Genomic DNA, 16,130 nt, shown 5'->3' with positions numbered 1-16,130 from the left:
CTCCCTCCTTTCCTCCCCCAGGGAACCATGGAATATCAACAGGGTGGCCTGCAGAGTGGGGGAGGGCGGCGGGGGCCCGGGCCTTGCCAACCATTAACAGGACGATCTTGAATGTGAACGGAGAGGACCCCCACCCCCCGCCAAACCCGGACACAGGGGTCTTCACGGTCACCCCAGTAACCCCCAGGCAGGGCTGTGCGGCTGGGACCCAAGGGTCACGCCACCTTCCTCCACAGGGTGCTCGGGGCCCAGGCTGACCAGGGTAACGGCAGCCCTGTGGGGTCCTAGAGCCGTGCACGGGGCGGGGAGGGGGGGGGGCTGGAGGGGCGGCCGTGTTCAAAGCCAAAGTGGCATCTCTCCACCGAAGGGGCTCACCCCACCTCACCGACCCCCCTCTCCAGGTGCCCTTGCTGCTTGCCAGCCCTGCCCAGCGTCGCCATGCCTCGGGGCAAGAGCAAGGTCCGTGCCTGGGAGAAACGCCACCAGGGCCGCGGTGAGGCTCAGAGTCTCGGGGGTGCTCCTGCTGCAGCAGCCGCAGCCGCAGCCGCAGAAGAGCCCCCCCACTCCCCCCAGCCCGCTGTGGGGGGGATGCCCCCGGGCTCCCCCGAGGAGGGTACACCCCCGCAGCCCCAGGGCGCCCGGGCCCCCGACTCTCCTGGCGAGGGCCCTGCAGGCCCGCCACGTGACCAGGGCGCCGGGGGCCCGGCCCCGGCCGAGCGCAAAAACCCCCTCACCCGCAAGGCCAGCGTGCTGGTGCAGTTCCTGCTGGAGAAGTACGCGGCCGGGGAGCCCGTGGCGCACGCCGCGCTGCTGAAGCTCGTCAGCAGGAAGTACCGCGAGCACTTCCCCGAGATCCTCAGGCTCACCTCGGAGCGCATGGAGCTGGTGTTCGGGCTCGAGCTCAGGGAGGCCGACGCCCGCAGCCAGACCTACGTCCTGGTCAGCAAGCTGGCCCTCCCGAGCGACGGCAGCCTGGGCGGCGGCGGCAAGGGGCCGCCCAAGACCGGCCTCCTGATGGCGCTCCTGGGCGTGATCTTCATGAAGGGCAACCGCGCCACCGAGGAGGAGGTCTGGGAGTTCCTCACCGTGCTGGGCGTCCAGGCGGGCAGGAGGCACCCGATCTTCGGCGAGCCCAGGAAGCTCATCACCGAAGACCTGGTGCGCCAGGGCTACCTGCAGTACCGCCCGGTGCCCGCCAGCGACCCTCCGCGCTATGAGTTCCTGTGGGGCCCGCGGGCCCACGAGCAGACCAGCAAGATGCAGGTGCTGCAGGTCCTGGCCAAGATCAACAACACCGTGCCCAGGTGCTTCCCGCAGCTGTACGAGGAGGCTCTGCTAGAGGAGGGGGAGCGCGCGGTGGCCCGTGGCCCTCGCCGCGTCTAGTCAGTCCGTCGGGGCGGCTGCTTTTCCCTGGGGTGGAAGAGGGCAGTCGACCTTCCAAGCGGTGCAGAGTCCTGGGGGTTGGAGGGAACAAAGCATACATCATCTTCCTATTTGTTCTAAACTGGTAGCTTCTAGCAACACATACACAGTTCTATTTATTTAGGTGTTTTCAAATGTTTGTTTCTTGTAATAGCTCATTTAGCTTTAGAATATAAACTTAAGAATGGCAGGGCTCTCATATTTATTGCTGTTTAACAACTGAGAGTTACAGTTTCGGTGGAGGAAAAAGAAAGTCACAAACCATCTATATTGTATTTGCGGTCCAAAAGCAGATAACAAGGAGCTTTGCTTTTTTTTTTTCTTCCTGTTGCACATAAGTAATTTGTAGGTCTATGTTTTCTTTAAGTTTTCGAATGTTGTTCATTTTAATTGAAGATTTTGCTTCGGAATCTAAGTTTATTAATGCCATGGATAACACATTTATTAGTATTCAGGTTTAAGATGAAGAGTTTTGTTTTTGTTAACAAGCCGAAAAACGTTCGATATTTTCTTTTTGCTACAGAGCAAGGTAACATGGCACTGGAATAGGGTTATTCATGGGAATGTGAGAGAACCTCATAGGAAAATATTTGGGATCAAAAAATGGTGACACATAAGGAAAGGGTGGTTAACTTGTTTTATTCTCTTTGTCTTTGCTTTTAAAATTAAATAATATACACCTGGATATGCGTAGCTAATTCAAAATGTATGAGAAATTAAAGTTCTTGCTCATTCCCTCTTTTTCCCTGGACGCCCAGCACGGTGAGCAGCATTAACTGAGTAGCTGCTCTTTGGAAAGCTCCCTAATAGCACCGGGGATGGTAAGAAAAATAAGCCGGAACCACTGCACATAGAATTGTAGACTTTAGCAGTAGTTACCATACAATGAAGATGGTAAGACACATTCTAAGAAATAAATAAATGACAATTTTAAAAAAGGGTGCATAAGGGGAGGTCCTGGATGAGAACAGTCTAGTGTAAATTACTTGATCAAGGCTGTGTTGGCTTAGGTAAGATGCCAGTCCCTTGCGTGGAAGGTCTTTTAAAGCCAGACTGCGTCTTGGGCTGGGTGTGGCTGTGGGAGCACTGGGCAGGGATGGACCAGGTCCTCAGTCAGTGGTTCTGAGTTGAGAGACTAGGCCTAGAATGGAAAACAGATTTTCACAGTTACTTTGGGATTGTGAGAAAACCAGTGACAGTCCCTGGCTGGGGCCTGAATGGAAGGGGTCCTATGTGTTTGCTCCAAGGCAGGTAACACTGCATAAATGAGGTGTTTTAGGCATAGAATGTCCAGAGAGTTTCTGAGTAATAAGGGTAATACTCCTTTGAAGTAAGATTCTAAGAAGCGCCTGGACTTTACCACTTATCACGATATAAGTAAGAGCTCACTCCATTAAAAGGGCATTTTAACTAAATTACTTTTAGTATAATTTGTCAAACTCTTAAGGTAAGGCTGGAATTTTGGTGGCAATAAAATGAATGAAAATCGGGGGTAGATTAGATGGAAATGGACCCGGGAGGGAAGTTGTTGATCCTTGACACAAACAGGACCTTTTAGTTGCATCCAACTGGAGAAGACAACCCCATACCCATATTAAACAACAGGTGCTCTGATGGAGAAATACTATTGCATTTTATTTGCCCAGCAGCATTTCAGTGGATTTGGATTTTTATATTGTTTGGAGTTGCATATTCTCTAATTCCGGCTGGAAATAAAATTCTGTGAGGAAACAAATGTTACCATCTGAGGTCAAAATCATCTTAGTAATAACTGCCATTCATTAAAAGTACCAAACTTAGGGGTGCCTAGGTGGCTGTTGGTTATGCATGTGACTTCAGCTCAAGTCATGGTCTCAGGGTCATGGGATTGAGCCCTGCATTGGGCTCCACGCTCAGTCGTGAGTCTACTTGTTCCTCTTCCTTTCCCTCTGACTGTCCCCCTGCTTGTGCTCCCTCTTTAAAATGAATAAAATCTTATAACAAACATAAATAAAAGCATCAAACTGTGCCTAACACTGTGCCAGGTGGGTTACACACATCACATGTATGTCTATAGTCCTACATGATAATACATTATCAGACTCACTTTTCAGATAAAGAACTTAGAATATTCTCCAATTTAAGGCTGGCAAGTGACTGTGCTGGCCTAGACCCTGGCTCTGAATTCCTCAAGAGCCCACACTGCCACTCCTCCCAGGCCAAGGCACACCTATGTCGCTTATCTCATTTTTCTGCTCACTATTCCAAAATGTATTTCAGGTATTAAAAAGCACAGCTGCATACCCAAAATACAGATCTGGAATACGAAGCCTGAGGAACAATCAATAAAAATAGCAAAATTAGCGTGCAGTATGAATAAAGAAAGAGATAATATTCAGTGACAATTATATTATCAACAAAGGAAATGTCAGTAAACCTCAAAAGATCAGGGGCTCACAGTATCATGTGGCTCAGTCCCTTCACTGTGGAAAGTAAATCTTTTAAGAAGTGCAATTATGTAAGAGGTTAAGTCTGTGAAGAGAAGGAAGAGATCAGCTTGCTTTCTGTGACCGCACACAACCTGCCGTGGGCCCCCACCTTTCCTATACCTTCTTCATCTACAATCACTCCTGGGAATCAACCCCTTCACTGACAGCTTTGCAGCAGGGAGACTAAGCAAGAGTTTGGAAGGATGAGGTATTTCCCAGGAAGCCTTTCAAAGAAGAGATAGGAGTCAATATGAAAATTCTGATGAATGAAGACTAAGGAGGCTAACACCCATGATAACTGGAATCACAGAAAGACTGGCCCGTGACCCCCTGGCAGAGCTGCCAAGATAAGCACTCCCTCACTTATTTTGGGGGTTCTCAGAGCCATGAGAACTTTGGTCTACATGGGTGCCTGTGCCTTTCCAGGTATGATAACAGGATTCAGGCTTCTTGGGGCGCTCTCTGATCCAGGTGGGGGTTTGCCCCTAATCTTCACTTAGGATCTTTACCTTGACTCCTAGCAAGCCCTGGGTTTCCATGTTCTTTCAACCTAAGATCACCCATGTAGACCAACGTTCTCATGGCCCTGAGAACCCCCAAGATAAGTGAGGGAGCGCTTATCTTGGCAGCTCTGCCTTGTCCTCCCAGTCTTCCCGTGATTCTAGTTATAATGGGGTTCCCATGGTGTAAGGGAAGAGACCTCAGGCAAGCAAAGGAAGGAGTCTCAGGTCCTACCAGTAATCAAGGGGAGGATCCTGAGTGAGAACTTAGGGAAACATTTTCCCCTCAAAACTGAGAGAATCACACAGAACTCTGCCTTTGCTGGAAGCCCTCGGATACCAGGGCATTGTTGACATAATGTGACATATTCACTTCCTCCTATGGTGTCACAAGGGGGTGACAGACTTCCTCTAAGGGGTGTGGCTTAAGCATCAGCAGTGGAAAGATTTCTTGGTTTTTCCACAGGCCAAGGTGAATAGCCTGAGGACTAAAGGAGCCACATACCCCTAACAGTAGGAGCCTGAAAGCGTTAGTTTCTTACTTCCAGCTTCAGGAGACCAAGGACAGGTACGGTCAGGTAAGGAGATCCTCACCTCCTTCTAGGGTCTCAGGGTGGTACAGACCTTGATATGATGGGCAGGCCTAAGGGTAAGGGAGGGAGGAATTCCAGGCCATGAAAAGGGTTGGGGATCAAAGCAAGGACCAAGGGACTCCCCACCACTAAATAGAAAGAGTAGCCAAGAATCTGGCTCTGCCCCTGGTTTCAGCCCTTGAAGAACCAGGGCCAGGCTATCAAGTCAATACCTCCCCCACTTATTGCTATCAGATTTACAGGGAATGAAATCCTTAGTTTGAAGGTGCAGCTACCATTCAGGGAAAGGGGTGGAGGTGCCAGGCCCTACACAGATCCAAAGTAAGGACCATTAATGAGGACTGAGGACCCCGAAGAGGCCAGTACAGAAAACTCCCCACTGAACATTCAGACGTAGACAGGAATTATAAGATCAGGACCCCTTTCACTTCCTTATTGTGGGTGCCAAGAGGCTTGTGATGTCAGCCTCAGGAGAACAGAGGAAGAAAAATCCATGACCTGCCACTAGTTGACGGATGGTCTTGCATAAGAGACTCCTCAAGCCCCTGCGCTCACCCCAGCATGCATGAGGCAGGTCTGGCAGGAAGCAGCCTAAACCTCACTCTACTTTCCTTCACAGGTTTCCCAAAGGACAGGCTGTTTAGGAGAACGGGAGCCCTGTGGGGTTTTAGAGAAGTGCCCTCGAGGAAAACTGCAAATGTAGCCTTCCTCATATACCACCAGCTGAGGTGGCATTTCCACGCTGAAGGTGCACACATCCCCTTAACCTTCCTCTTCCTCTAGTGGGCCCTCATCCCCTGCTCTCCTACTCACACTCCTAACCACTGTCCCTCATCATACTCGTTATGCCCCGGGGTCAGAAGAGTAAGCACCGCACTCGTGAAAAACGCCGCCAGTCTCGCGGTGACTCCCAGAGTCACAGGAAAGTTCAGGCCCCTGTAGCAATGGAAGAGTCCCCCACCTCCTGTTCTCCTGTTTTGGAGGGTAATACCCAGAGTTCATCAGCTATTGAGTCAACTAGCACTTCCCAGGAGGCTTGGGGAGCCCCGTCTACCACCATTACCTCTTCAGATATTTCTGGCACAAAATCTGCTGAAGGTGAGAACAACCAAGGTGAGGAACATCTATGTTTCCCTGAGTTCTCACCTTCTACTGAGAGCACTGATATTCTAACTATGAAGGTGAGTTTGTTGGAGCAGTTTCTTCTGTACAAATACAAAATGAAACAGCCCATTATGAAGGAAGACATGCTGAAGATTATTGGCCAAAACTACAAAGACCAATATCCTGAGATCCTCAAGAAAGCCTCTGAGCGCATTGAGGTTGTCTTTGCAGTTGACTTGAAAGAAGTCGACTCAACCAGACAATCCTATGACCTCATCAGCAAAGTGAAACTCCCTAACAATGGGAGGGTGCGTGCTGGCAGGGGGTTACCCAAGACTGGTCTCCTGATGACAGTCCTCGGTGTGATCTTCATGAAAGGCAACTGTGCTACTGAGGAAGACATCTGGAAATTTCTGGGTATGATGCGAGTATTTGCCGGGAGGAAGCATTTCATTTACGGAGAGCCTAAGAAGCTCATCACCAAAGACTTGGTGAGGCTAAAGTACCTGGAGTACCGCCAAGTGCTCAACAGTGATCCTCCACGCTATGAGTTTTTGTGGGGTCCGAAAGCCCAAGCTGAAACCAGCAAGATGAAAGTCCTGGAATTTTTGGCCAAGGTCAATGATACGGTTCCCAATGCCTTCTCATCAAGATATGAAGAAGCTTTGAGAGATGAGGAAGCAAGAGCCCAAGCCAGACCTACAGCCAGGCTAGGTGCTACTCCTATAGCCAGTGTGCATTATAGGGGCACATTCAGCAACTTCTCCCACCCCTATTGAAATCTGAGGCTTTAAAAAAAAATCTAAATAAAAAAATATGACATCACAATAGGGATTTGCATGGAAATGTGAAAGAATCCCACAGTAAATTTACTGTGATAATGGAATATAAAAAAATAATAAACCGTGATCAACTTTGGTGTTCTCCTTTCAGTCTTTTGTTTTATAAAATTAAAGGATTTATGCTTCAATATGCTTAGTTTATTAAATTTAGGAGACATTAAATCAGAACAAGTTAGACCTCATACTCTCTCTTTTATTCCCAAAATGTCTACTGAATGATCTGCTTTCTGGCAGGTTCCATGCTAGGACTAGGGATGCTAAGATAAAGACCTAGCCTTTCCCACAGAACTTTAGAAACTGGTAGCTATGATCATAAGGAAGATACTGAGATACCCTCTATGTCTTCAAGTTAAAAAAAGAAAATTAGAGTGAGAAGGGAGGTGTCCTAGGGCAGAGCAGCATGTATATTCCCTGAAACGATGCAGTTTGAGTTTTGGGATACTTCATGTCAATCTGTGATGTAATTTCAAATTAAACTACATGATGGATTAGACTGAGATTATGGGAATGGTGATCAGAGGCCATACCCTAATATGATGCATCTCAGAGATGAGAGAAAAGAAAAATCTTTAAATGGAAAACTACACTGTGCTGCAAGGTCTAAAATTAAGGTTCAATATTATGGGCTCCTTGACATTTAGTGAAACTGACAGGGCCTCAAATTGCCTAAATGAAAGTTCCCCTCCATACTGTGCACTTGCAGATACGATCCACTATCAAATAACCGTCTCCATCAAGCAGATGAGGTACATACCTCGCTTATTCCTAAGTAGCAGATTTCTGTTCCCTACCAGCTTGCAGAATTATTCAAAGAAGCTGATTACATGGTACCATGGGAACTAAAGGTCACCTCCACCTCCTGACACCAAATCGTGCCTCCCACAGATGTGCTCATTCATTGTATTCCTGGGTGTAACCCTCATGTTGTACTATGTAGCACGGGGTGTCCTTCTCCCCCAGCCAAGTGAGTACACATGATTAATAACCAGTCGTCTTTCTCATCTCTACAGTGTCAGGCGGTGCATGTTTGAAGTCTACACAAACCATAGTGTGGAAGTTCCTTCCTTACCTCATGGGGTAAAAAGGAGGCCATTAAAACAAACTCTTATAAGTTACTTTGGCATCATATATAATCCAGAAAGAAATCTCTACCTCTAATCTGTTAGGAATGCCCTAACAAAATAACACAGACTGGGTGGTTTCAAACAAAATTTATTTTCTCATAGTTCTGGAGGTTGGAAGTCCAATGTCAGGGAGCTGGCAAAATTGGTTTCCTCTGAGGTTCCTCTCCTTGGCTCCCATATGGCCACACACTTTATTTGGCTGTCCTTTTGTGTGCATGAATCTCTACTGTCTCTTTGTGGGTCCTAGTCTTTTTTTTATAAGGACACCAGTCAGACTGGGTTATGGTCCACCCTAATGGCCTAATTTTAATTTAACCATCTCTTTTATGACCTCATCTCCAACTATAGTCACATTCTGAGGTATGGGGGGTCATGGCTTCAACATGAATTTTTGGGGGGACACAATTCAGCCCTGAAAAGACAAGAATCAAAGGTGTCTTTGTTACTATCTCAATAAAGAAGAATATAGTGCACAAATAGGCATACTAAACACAATGACTCCAGGGAGTTTCGAGATAAAAGTGTGAACTCCCTTGAGGTGACACACACAGAAGGCACTGTATTTATACTTTTTTTTTTGCTTTGAACTGGTAAAGTCAGAGTCCACTGCATTAAAAGAGCATTTTAATTAGATTATCTTGACGATATTTTGGTAAATTCTAAGAGAAGGCTAGATTTTGTTGGGGAGGGAACAAACGAAAATAGAGGTGATTTGAGTGGAAGGACAACTGGGAAGAACTTAATGAGTGGGTCCTTGACAAAATGCAAGGAGTTCTAAGTTGTATCCAGGTGGGGAAAGAAAAACCATGCACCAAAATTAATAATAAATACTCTAATAGGGAAGAAATGCTTAATTTTACTTGTTAAAGTCAATTTTTGGCTGATTTGATGTTCTTTTGTCTAAGAGTATTGCATTTCCAAGGACATATTCTGGCTTTAAAAAAACATTCCTCCATAGGAGGATGATATTATCTAGGTAAAAACCATCCTAACTGCCTTTCATTAAATGCCCAGTATTTGCCAGTCATCTTGACGGATGCTTTATATACAGTACCTACATTCCCACAGTCTTACAATATAGTTTACCACACTCAGTTGGCACATGAAGAATGTAAAATATTCTCATATTCACAAGGTGTTAAGTGTCAGAGCTAGCCTATACCCCTAGTGTGAATTCATCCAAGGCACGCAGGGCCTATAACTCCCATCCTGAAGCAGACTGTGTGAGCCTTTATTCACTTTTCTTGTTGCTACTATAAAATATATCTCAGTGGATTAGGGAAAAAAAAAAAAAAAAAAAGGAATATATGGCCAGAGCAATAAGAATACCAAAATAAATGAGCGGTATGAATAATGAAAGGAAGGATATAGCATCTGCTAATAATACGCAGTGTTGCTTAACTTCAAAAAATGGCGGTCTCATGAAATTATCTGGCTCAGCCAGTTTCCTATGGCAAATATTTTAGAACAGAAGTTACGTAAGAGGCCACATCTGGATAGTAAAGAGAAGGAATATATCGGCGTGATTTTTTACTCTGATATTCCACCTCCCAAGCTAAGTCTCTTAATTGTTTTTCACCTTCCCCATCTCGTATCAGTCCTGGGACACAGATTCATCCTCTTTAAGATTTGCACTTAAGAGATTATTCAAGAGTTTGCAGGTATGTGGCATTGCTCTGAAAGCCTTTCATTAAAGAGACAGGAGCGAAGATGAGGACCGTATAAATGAAGGCTGATGAAAGCAAATTCAGTCACGTAGGTAGTCACGCAGCGACCCCCCCGCCCCCCGCCATTCCCCGGCTCTTACATCTACGCTGTCAGACTGATGTCTCTGCAAGAATGGTATCAAGGATGTGAGGACCTCGTAAGGGTGGTGGTGGAGTGAAGGGCTCAAGGTCCTAAATGAGTTTAGCTGACAATCCTGTATGAAACTGAGGGTGTTCTCCACCCCAGAACAGAGGGGGCACCAGAGATCCTGCCCTTGCCGCAAGCCTTGAGAGGCCCTGTCGTTGGTGACAGGAAGAACAGCCCTCACTTCCTCTTGCGGCGTCCGAGGAAGGTGCCAGACTTTGCGATCGGCGGGTGCCTCAGGGCACGCGAGAAAGGAATATTTCAGACCCAAGCACAAGGTGAGAAACCTGATTAAGGAATGAGAGAACACCCTTTCCCCCCAAAGTGCCTTCCTTGCTCCTTTTGAGGCCCCGCGCCTACTCTCGGTCTGAGCCCCCCCAACCGTCGAGCCCCCCCCCCCCAACCGCGTGTGCGCGCGGCAGAGCAGTCAGGCAGGCTGAGGTAGATTTCTGCCTGGAGGATCGCAAGAAGGTGAGGGCTTTCTTGGGAGGCGCCAGTTCAGCAGAGGGAGAAGACCCTAACAAGAATCAAGATGAGGAAAGTTAGGTAGAAATTCTGACCAGAGCCCTGCTAGCAGCTCCCGGGGGAAATAAGCATGGCGGTCAGGTGGGCGTGAGGATTCCCTCCATATTTGAAGGATCAGGAAGCTGAAGACCTTGATTTCAGGGGAAGGGTACAATGCTCTGAAGGATATCAAAGATGTGGAAATCAGAGTTAGTTCTGAAGGGACCAATAATTCTAGGACTATAAGGTGGCATAGAACTCACCGGGACCATCAGTTCCGGGGAGCTTTGGGGCAGGGCCACCAGACTTATCGCAGCAAGGAAGGACTCGGGGATGAGACAGCCTTGGTCTGAGGGCAAGGGCCCTAAGTTAGCAAATGAAAGCATTCAGCTGGGAATCAGGGTCAGGACTGTGAGGAATGAAGGAATCTGTGTGATATGTTGACTAACACTCATTTTTTTCCTGTGGTGTCATGTGAGAGTTGTGGGGGAACAGAGTGTGTGCTGTGAGGTGGAGGCGGGTAGGAGATTTTGTTTAAAAGGGACCGTTTGTCCTCTGCAGTAGGAGGATTTCTAGGTCTTTCCAAGAGTTAATGTAAGGACCATGATGTCTGAATGGAACCACCACAATGAGAGTACAAGACAAACCATCCCCAATTCTTAGCCTTGGATAACAATGGGCAGGGGGGCCAATTCCCATATTCTCCCAGCTGGTGTAAGGAGATGTTGGCAGGGAAAGAAGAGTCCCAGGCTATGCCAGGGGGCAAAGAAAAGATGGAGGGGACCACTGAACATAGAAAGATAACAAAAAATCAGATTCCCACCTTTGCATTTAGAACTTGAGTTCTGAGCCTCAACGTTACTTATTTATAACAAATTTGAGGGAGAAGAGATCTTTATTGTGAGGATACAACCACCAGTGAGCAGAAGGGAGGTGTGCCAGGCACTACCTGGAGGCCAAATGAGTACCCTGAATGAGAAATAAGGACCAAAACAGTCCATGAAGGAAAGTTTTCCACATACCTCTCAGTTGAGTGCCTCAGGGTTAGGGAGTAAGGAACTGCTACATTACTTCTTCTTCTGGGGTCTCTGGCTTTGGTTTGAGGTATCAACTTCACAGCAATAGAATAGAGGAGGCCCAGGACCTGTGGAGAGTTGACAAGATGATCTTAAAGTTGAACTCAGAAGACCCCCAGAGCCCAGAACAGAGGTTCCCCACTGGCAGCCTCTGATGTCACCCCAGTACACCCCAGACAGGGCTGGCAGACAACAGTCTAGGTTCCCTTTAACTTCCTCTATAGGGTTCTCAGGGGACAGGCTCACTAGAACAGGAACCTTGTGGGTTCCTGGAGCAGTGCCCTCAAACCTGCAGAAGCAGCCTTGGTTAAAGCCAAGGTGGAATCTCCCTACTGAAGGCACTCACATCATCTCATTCTCTTTCCTCCAGGTGTCCACATCTCCTGATCTCCTATTGGTACTCCTATGTACCATCTGTGACCATAGTGCCATCATGCCTCGCAGTCATAAGAGTAAGCTCCAGGCTTCTGAGAAACGCCGCCAGGCTCGAGGTGAGGCTCAGGGTGAGGTTGCTCAGGCCATAGCAGCAGTGGAAGAGGAGTCTACTACCTCCTCTTCTCCTCAGTGTGAAGATGCTGCCCAGAGTCTGCCTCCTTCTGGGTCAAGTAGCACTTCCCAGCGGCGTCGAAGAGCACAAGCCACCACTGTTACTTCTACAGCCGTTTCTAGCACTAGATCTGATGAAGATTCCAACAGCCAAGATGAGGATAGGGTAAGCCCCTGTGAAGCCTCATACTACACTGAGAGCCCAGGAGAAGATTCACTGACCAGGAAACCTGGCTTATTGGAGCAGTTCCTTCTGTACAAGTATAAAATGAAACAACCCATTTTGAAGGAAGACATGCTGAAGATTATCGGCCCAAATTACGAAGACCGATTTCCTGAGATCCTCAAGAAAGCCTCTGAGCGCATTGAGATTGTCTTTGCAGTTGATTTGAAGGAAATCGACTCAACCAGACAATCCTACGACCTCGTCAGCAAGCTCAAACTCCCCAACAATGGGAGGGTGCGTGCTGGCAGGGGGTTACCCAAGACCGGTCTCCTGATGAATATCCTGGGAATGATCTTCATGAAGGGCAACTGTGCTGCTGAGGAAGACATCTGGAAATTCCTGGGTATGATGAGAGTATATGCCGGAAGGAAGCACTTCATCTACGGAGAGCCCAGGAAGCTCATCACCAAAGATTTGGTGAGGCTGCAGTATCTAGAATACCGCCAAGTGGCCAACAGTGATCCTCCACGCTTCGAGTTCTTGTGGGGTCCGAAAGCCCTAGCTGAAACCAGCAAGATGAAAGTCCTGGAATTTCTGGCGAAAGTCAACGATACCATCCCCAGTGCTTTCCCATCCTATTACGAAGAAGCTCTGCAAGAAGAGGAAGAGAGAGTCCAAACCAAAGCCATGGTCAGGGCTAGCAATATTGCCAAAGTCATTATACCTTCCAGGGCCATGTCCCAGAATATCTTTCCACCCCTAGTGAAATCTGAGTTCTGTTATTCTCCAGATAAGAAAATATAACATCACAATAGGGATTATATTATTAGCAATTTGAAAGAATCCCATAGTAAAGTAGTAAAGATAATGGAATAGGAAAAAAAAAAAAAAAAAAAAAGAAACATGGTTAATCCAGTTTTTACTTGTTCCCTTTAATCATTAGTTTTACAGAATTAAAGGATATTATACTTCAGTTTTGTTAGTTTGTTCAAGAAAGAAATTAAATCTTAAGAAATTATCCTTTGTGTTTATTGGCTCTTTTGTTCGTCACACAGTGAGTATCTGCTCACGGGAAACCTCGGTGTCAGTAGTGCAGACGCGAATATAAAGGAGATCCAGCCTCTATTCACAGAATTTTAGAGCCTTTGAGCTTCACACATACAAGTAAGCAGCTGAAATATCCTCTGTGGCCCACAGGTAAAGTCAAAGGAATGGGTGAGGAGGGGGTAATCCTTATGAGAATAATTCAGTGGAAATCTCCTGAGCAATGCAGTTGGGGACCTCAGGAACTTGCCATCTCTCAGTGGGATGTAATTTTCATTTTCAGTGTGTGGTGGGCTAGCTGAGGCTGTGGAATTGGTGAGTAGAGGTACCTCGATGGTACACTTGAGGATTATGAGACACCACCCTGCGTTAGTCATGGACTGGGTGACTTAAACAACAGACATTTTCACAGTAATGGAGGCTGGGAAGTTCACAAGCAAGGTGCCAGCAGATTCAGTTTCTGGCGAGAGACCTCTTCCTACCTCACAGATGGCCACCTTCTCCATGTGTCGTCACATGGCAGAGAGAGAGAGTTCTGGTTTCTCATGCTCTTAGAACCCTAATCACATCATGGGTGTGCTATCCTCATGACCTCATCTAAGCCAAATTATCTCCCAAAGCGTCCACCTCCAACTACCTTCACATTAGGTGTTAGGACTTCAACATATGAATTTTGGTGAGTGGGGACCCAAACAGGCAGACCGTTACAGAAAACTGGTGTTATGAGTTACTTCGGGATTATGGGTAAACCAAGGAGAAGTCACCCCCTGGGACAGGAAAGGAGGGTGTCCTTTGTTCTTATCCCAGTGCAGATGAATACAACATGCAAAGTAGGGACTCAGAAATAAGGGTGATGCCCCTTCAGGTGAGAAGCTACTGTGCTGGCACTGTTTGCCCTGAGTTGGGAGAGCTAGAGCCTGCTCCATTAAAAGGGCATTTTAATTAGATTATCTTCACTAATTTGGCAAACTGAGCAAGAGCTAGCTTTTGTTGAAGGTGTAATGAATGTTAACAGAGGTCATTTGATTGGAAGGGCACTTGGAAGGAATGGGAGGGCCTGTACCTTGACACCACTTCTAGGAACTTGAGTTGTACCCAACTGAGACAACTCCATGCCTGAATTAAATGACAGATGCTCTAATGGGAAAAATTTAGTTACTTTTACAAGCTAGGGTAGATTTTCGGTTAATTCCGTGTTCTTTGTTGAAGAAGACTGCATATTCTCTGACACTTCCTGGATTAAAAGAAAATAACAAGAGAGGTGGGTGGTATCATTTGGGATCAAAATAATATTAATCGCCATATTTAAAACATTGGGTAATATTTGCTAGTCACCTTATCATGTGGTTACATATATACATTCCAGATGACAGAGCTTACCAAACTCACTTGGATATAGAAGAACTTGCAATTTTCTCAAGTTCACAAGAATGGTCACTACCAAAGCTGGGACTAGACCCCCGGCTTGTATTTGCCTAAATGCCACATGGTTCCACTTGTCCCAACCCAAGGCAGACCCGCTGCCTCTGAATTCACTTATATACTCACTATTCCAAAATGTATCTCAGGCAGTACACAGGCACTCGAAACCAAAGTACTACAATCAGGCTTTTGAAGGAAATTAAACATGAAAACAAATCATAATTTGGAGATTATCCTTGTTTCCTTTTCCTAGTATCCTACTGAGAGCTGACTCTGCCCCGGACCTGGTATTTTGTCCAGTTCCAGCACCTTCTATCATTACAGAACCCTTCACCGGGGACTTCCCCCGCGTGCCCTCCTTCCAACTCTGGAACCTGACCTTCTGACCATTTCTTCACTGTGGCCTCCTCTGATGGCTGTCCTCTATTGTTAGTGGAGAAGAAAACCTGTATCACCTGCTCTTGCCCTAAATTAGAGCATTCCAAATCCCTGAGGGGTCACTTGCTTCAACATATCATCTTTATATACCTGTTCATGTGGTAATGTGGAGATCTTCATTTCTTTCTCTCTCTCCCAACCCACCTGAGACTGCATTCTCCAAATGTTAAACCTTTTAATAGATTATTTGAATAGCTTCTGAATATAAATTTATGAATCATTTTCTTCACACATTTATTAACATGTATCAAGTTTACAGGTAGGAGTTTATATATATATATATATATATATATACATATATATATATATTTTTTTTTTTTTTTAAAGATTTTATTTACTTATTTGACAGAGACAGCTAGAGAGGGAACACAAGCAGGAGGAGTGTGAGAGGGAGAAGCAGGCTTCCCGCTGAGCAGAGAGCCCGATGCAGGGCTCGATCCCAGGACCCTGGGGTCATGACCTGAGCCGAAGGCAGACGCTTAACGACTGAGCCACCCAGGCGCCCTGGAGTTTTTATATTTTTAAATGAAATTGGAAAACCTTCCCAATTATTTTGAATCCAGGACAACAAGGCATCAGAATAGGTGTTACTTTGGAAATATAAAATAACTCGGTAGTAAAATTATCTGGATCAATAAAAAGCAAAATAAAGTGAAAGATTATCAATTCCTATACTCCTTATCCCATTTAGACTGTTGTTCAGGAAAATTTAATGATACATACCTGGATTTGCTTAGTTTACATAACAATTTACAAGAAATTAAAGCTTAATAAATTGGAAAGTATGCTCATTTACTCCCTTAATATTAATCAGGCATCTGCTCTCAGAAATACACTGTGCTATTGCTGGAGATGCCAGGATTTGGGGGGGGGCGGCGGGGGAGGATGTCTAGGAGCAGTAATCTCATAAGGATGATAGTAAGATATTATAGTAAACTAGAGGGACAATTAAGAAGGGGCAACTGGGTGGCTCAGTTCGCTAAGCCTCTGACTCTTCATTTCAGCTGGGGTCGTGATCTCAGGGTTGAGG

The 16,130-nt window shown here is 46.3% G+C and overlaps 2 protein-coding genes and 1 pseudogene across 2 annotated transcripts; all 3 read left to right on the top strand.

The window, feature by feature from the left end:
- The first annotated feature begins 438 nt into the window (after nt 1-438).
- Nucleotides 439-1,383, top strand: LOC123796260 (melanoma-associated antigen B17 pseudogene; annotated as a pseudogene).
- Nucleotides 1,384-5,819: 4,436 nt separating this feature from the next.
- LOC123796262 (melanoma-associated antigen B5-like) lies at nt 5,820-6,866 on the top strand. Its single transcript, XM_045803657.2, has one exon. It carries the CDS (start codon nt 5,829-5,831, stop codon nt 6,864-6,866), a length of 1,038 nt encoding a protein of 345 aa, XP_045659613.1. The 5' UTR covers nt 5,820-5,828.
- A 5,051-nt stretch (nt 6,867-11,917) lies between these two features.
- Nucleotides 11,918-13,000, top strand: LOC123796263 (melanoma-associated antigen B5-like). Its single transcript, XM_045803658.1, has one exon. It carries the CDS (start codon nt 11,918-11,920, stop codon nt 12,998-13,000), a length of 1,083 nt encoding a protein of 360 aa, XP_045659614.1.
- The last annotated feature ends 3,130 nt before the right edge of the window (nt 13,001-16,130 follow it).

The sequence above is a fragment of the Ursus americanus genome, chromosome X (assembly GCF_024610735.1).
Source record: "Ursus americanus isolate L20-20 chromosome X, mUrsAme1.1.p, whole genome shotgun sequence".
Lineage (NCBI taxonomy): Eukaryota > Metazoa > Chordata > Mammalia > Carnivora > Ursidae > Ursus > Ursus americanus.
This window is presented reverse-complemented; position numbering and strand designations above follow the sequence as displayed.

What these genes read in the sequence shown, in the direction of transcription:
- LOC123796263 (XM_045803658.1), top strand. Translation starts at nt 11,918, where the DNA reads ATGCCTCGCAGTCATAAGAGTAAGCTCCAGGCTTCTGAGAAACGCCGC.
- LOC123796262 (XM_045803657.2), top strand. Translation starts at nt 5,829, where the DNA reads ATGCCCCGGGGTCAGAAGAGTAAGCACCGCACTCGTGAAAAACGCCGC.